Source organism: Sinocyclocheilus grahami, unplaced genomic scaffold, assembly GCF_001515645.1.
Source record: "Sinocyclocheilus grahami isolate Dianchi unplaced genomic scaffold, SAMN03320097.WGS_v1.1 scaffold56.1, whole genome shotgun sequence".
Taxonomy (NCBI): domain Eukaryota; kingdom Metazoa; phylum Chordata; class Actinopteri; order Cypriniformes; family Cyprinidae; genus Sinocyclocheilus; species Sinocyclocheilus grahami.
The window spans coordinates 3,360,004-3,364,230 of record NW_015505235.1 but is presented as its reverse complement, the minus strand read 5'-3'; the positions used below and the strand labels follow the sequence as shown (position 1 = coordinate 3,364,230).

At 35.1% G+C, this 4,227-nt stretch overlaps 1 protein-coding gene across 2 annotated transcripts; it reads right to left on the bottom strand.

Moving 5' to 3' along the window:
- Positions 1-1,058: 1,058 nt before the first annotated feature.
- LOC107584063 (unique cartilage matrix-associated protein) lies at positions 1,059-4,227 on the bottom strand. Of its 2 annotated transcripts, none has more exons than XM_016270468.1 (4): positions 4,091-4,227; positions 3,570-3,626; positions 3,396-3,494; positions 1,059-1,205 (listed from the first exon to the last, which is right to left on the bottom strand). In XM_016270468.1, exons 1-4 carry the CDS (start codon positions 4,146-4,148, stop codon positions 1,084-1,086), a joined length of 336 nt encoding a protein of 111 aa, XP_016125954.1. In that variant the 5' UTR covers positions 4,149-4,227; the 3' UTR covers positions 1,059-1,083. The 2 variants fall into 2 exon arrangements, with proteins under 2 accessions (XP_016125954.1, XP_016125955.1); XM_016270469.1 differs by having other exon boundaries at positions 3,396-3,491.

The following is a 4,227-nucleotide window of genomic DNA, read 5'->3' as shown; positions in this document are numbered from 1 at the left end:
GTTTAAAATGACAAGCTAAAAAATAAAAATAAAATATATAAAATTACATATATACATACACACACACACACACACACATATATATATATATATATATATATATATATATATACACACACACCGTATTTATGAGTTTACAAGATGTTGCAATATAGGCAAAAGTCGGGTCTTTTGCATTTTTTCTTTTATTGGCTTTCCTTTTTTTATGATTCTGGTGGGTACGTTTTCCTTTGGGTTATGAGTCCGACTCTAACCATTAGGCCACGACTTCCCCCAAAGCTGCATGTTTGTAAGAAACAAATCCTTCATTAAGAATGAAGATTTTGTCTTCAAACTGTTGGCTTCTGGCTGAAATATGAGTGCATAATATTACTTTGTCCAATGAAAAAGCCATCTTGTCTGGATCAGGAGATAAATATGCACAGCTAAAGCAGTCCAAAACCTTTCTAAACAAATATATTGATGGATTTTGATGTGAGAGGACAACAAGGAATGGACACTTTCACTAAAGAACGCATTATTAAAACCAGTTAAACTGTTAAAAAGCCTGTTAGAAATGGATTGTTTCTTGCAAACTGGCAGCTTTTCGTTTCACAAGACATTAACTGATGGACTGTAAGTCATGTGGATTTGTATTGTGATGTTTTTATCAGCTGTTTGGACGCTCATTCTGACGGCACGCATTCACTGCAGAGGATCCATATGTGTGCAATTAATGGTGAAGAAACAAACTCGTATACATCTTGGATGGCCTGAGGGAGAGCAAATTTTCCTTTTTGGGTGAACTATTCCTTTTAAGTCTAAAAAAAATGTAGTCTTTGTGCTTCCAGTTATAATCATCAAAAAGGAATTCTGTGCTCAGAATTCAGATTTTCACATTTAAATTTAAAAGACTGCACCAAATGTTCTGTTTACCTCCAAATCAGTTAAGCAATTTAATGTCACCAGTCTAGTGTACTGGATCATAAGAGGCTCAGAGGCACTGCTGTCATCAGCCTCTGATTAGTCCAGCAGTCCTGTCTGGGAACTCTATCCTGTAGAGGGTTTGATCAGCACGTTTCTCTTTTCTGGAAGCCAAGATAATCAAACAGGGAGATCAGTCTCACCATCGCGCTCCTCCTCTAAATAGTTCTCGTATTCGTTGTTTTGTTCCTCTAAGTGCTCTCTCCTTCGCTCGTTTGCAGCCATCTTCACCCTCTGCTCCGCTAAAAGATATGTAGATTTTAGCATACAGTGATGACATGTAAATGAGATATAATGTTTTTTCTTATCCTCACCAATGCTGCATTTATTTGATCAAAATTTCTGAAATATTATTACAATTTAAAATAAGTGTATTCGATTTTATTATATTCTAAAATGTAATTTATTCCTGTGATGTCCCAGCTGAATTTTCAGCATCATTACTCCAGTCTTCAGATCCTTCAGAAATCATTCTGAAATGATAATTTGCTACTTAAGAGAAATTTCTTATTATTATCCGTGTTGAAAACAGTTGTGCTGCTTAATATTTTTGCGCAAACCGTGAAACCATTTTTTTTTTCAGGATTCTTGAAATCCTGATTTCAAGAAATGACAAGCTGATCTCAAAATGAACAAATATCGGGTGCAATTGCTTACAAATATACATGAGCAGTTAAGCATCTACTATCCTTGCAATCCTGCACTTTTCCGGTTGCTCTCGTCTCTGGAGACGTCCTCAAAAGCTCCAGACTGTACAACATAAACAGGTTTAAGGGTGACACACACTCCTATAAACCAGCTGACAGCAGTTTACAGATTTGAGCAAATTGGGTGCCAAAAATAATCTAGATTTTGCTCGCTCTCTTTCTTTCTCCATCGTGAGGGAGGTTAGTTTAGCTCACGTAAGCACATTCCAGTCTCGAGCCCCAAATGCTTTAACTCCAACCTGCAGTGTCTGCTCCTGCACCATCACACACACACTGCTGACAATTTAATATACACTTCAGTAAAACATTTCCATGCCTTCATTGCTGCAATCGTAGGCTGGCAGGGTAAAGGACGGCCTGATGCAGTGTCCATAAGTGTGTGTGTGTCTGTTGGAGAGAGAACACTGCTCCATCTTGTCCTGTTGGACCTTCTAGCCCAGTGTTTTTGACTCCGAGCCTCCCACTATCCAAGATAATATTCAAAAAATTTTCTTGGTGAATAAATTCAAATCGTTTTTTTTTTGTAATTTTGTGAAAAAAATTTAAAAGGTGACAAGGTTGTGACTCTTTATTTCACAATTCTGACGTTTTTTGTCACAAATTTTATATCAATTCTGAGGAAAAGATCACAGAATTGGGATATAAACTCAGAACTGCGAGATGTAAATGTTTTTTCTTAATTCTGAGGGAAAAAGAGATGTAAATTCTGAGAAAAAATGTCAAAATTGTGAGATAAGCTCACTATTGTGAGATGTTAGAATTGTGAGAAAAGGTCATAACCTTTTAAAAGATTTATTCCATTGCAGAAAAAAAATTGTGGGATGTAAACTCTGAGTTAAGAAGACAAGTCCAAACTCTTGAGGTATTGTCAGAAAAGAATCAGAATTCTGAATTTTCTTATTTATTAATTTTGACCTTTTTCTCCTTTGAGAGAAAAAAGTAATAGATGAAAACTCACAATTACCTTTTTTTTATGTTTTTGGCCCATGGCAGAAATAAGCTTCCATAAAGAACTGTATATTCTTCAATATATATATATAAAAAAAATGTTAAGTGGGCTTAAGAAATATAATGTAGGTTTACATGATGTACATCAAGGTTTTTTTTTTGTTTTTTTAATTAAATAGGTTTTTTTTTTCAGTTGAGGTCTGGTCAAATTTGCATATTTAATTACAGTAAGTAGCCCTGGGTAAGGAGTTGGGGGCTATAAAGACTGTAAATTGTTGATTTTGGTAATAAATATTGCTTTTACAGTTTTACAGTTTTTAATCACCATCATACACTGGAAAAAATAGTGTAGAAACAATTTTCACTCAGAAATTGCAAATAAAATTTCACATAGAAAAGCCTAGTAACACATTAAATTAAGCTTCAAGTATTGAAGTAGAAAGACTGAAATGGTATTTTTTGTAAAATGTACTCAAATCTTTGTTTTATTCATAACTTCACAAAATCTAGTGTTCCTTCTAATTAATTTGTGAACGCTCTTCTAATATCTGAGAGAATGACGTTTAAGAAGGCATTTCTTCACATCTGTGTCCTATGCGTGCATTAGCATAAATGTGAATACAATTTAATGGGAGATTACTTAAAGTTGACTTTAAGCTCTTTAATTGTTAAACTACATATTAGGAATGTAATAGTTTCTTTGTTTTGATTAAACCTACAAAGATGATGAGAAAAGCAGAGCTGAGATGGAAAAAAGGACAGTTTTACTGCACTCACCATAGTACTCTTCATAAGTTCTTGGGGATCTGCGACCGCGGCGTTTGAAGAAGTTTGAGGCATCAGATGCTGGCATGAAAACTCGTTTAGATGCTCCTGCTAAAGCAATGGAGTAAGAGATATGAGTGTGTGGGAGTTCGATTTGTAGTGTGTGTGTGTGTGTGTTGAACTCACCTTGAGCTTTACTGTCTTTTACATCTTTAACAGCTGCACTTTCCACACCAGCCAACACTAAAGAGAAAGAGAGTTTTCTTTTCACTGTTTTTCTGTCAGGTCTTTAAGAATTGTGTGTGTGTGTGTGTGTGTGTAATGTGGTTCATAGTTATTCTTTGTATAAAGCACATGAAATGAAAGTTAGCTTCGAATACAAAAAGATACCATGGTATTACTACAGTTTTTAGACATGGTACCATAGTTGTACCTACATACTGTATAGTAAATTTTGGACATGTGTCCTAAAATACCCTCATATATGAGTGTGGTAAGAATTTAGTACCCTGGTATCTTAAATCACACAATACTCTTTTATTATGGTATGAAGGATTGTGCTGAAACTTTTTGAAGCAGGCTTTCTTTTTTAATTAATATTTACAGCATAAAATTCATTAACAAAAACATCTAAATGAGTTGTCATGGTCATTTTTAAAATATTAATTTAATGGGGAAAAATGTATTGATTGGTAATAGGTACTCACCAATTAGAACGAGGACAGTGGGCAGCAGTGTGAGCAGGACAGTATGAGTCCCAGCCATCCTTCAGAAGATGAGTGTGTCTTATGCGGGTACCAGAACCACAGCAGAAAGTCCTGAGACCTGAGAGATGGTGTGTGTG

Bases quoted from the DNA above. Each gene is read 5' to 3' on its own strand.
- LOC107584063 (XM_016270468.1), bottom strand. From the start codon at position 4,148: ATGGCTGGGACTCATACTGTCCTGCTCACACTGCTGCCCACTGTCCTC. The intron at 3,627-4,090 runs GTGAGTACCTAT...CTTTCTCTTTAG, and splicing joins CACTGTCCTCGTTCTAATTG to TGTTGGCTGGTGTGGAAAGT. The intron at 3,495-3,569 runs GTGAGTTCAACA...CCATTGCTTTAG, and splicing joins AAAAGACAGTAAAGCTCAAG to CAGGAGCATCTAAACGAGTT.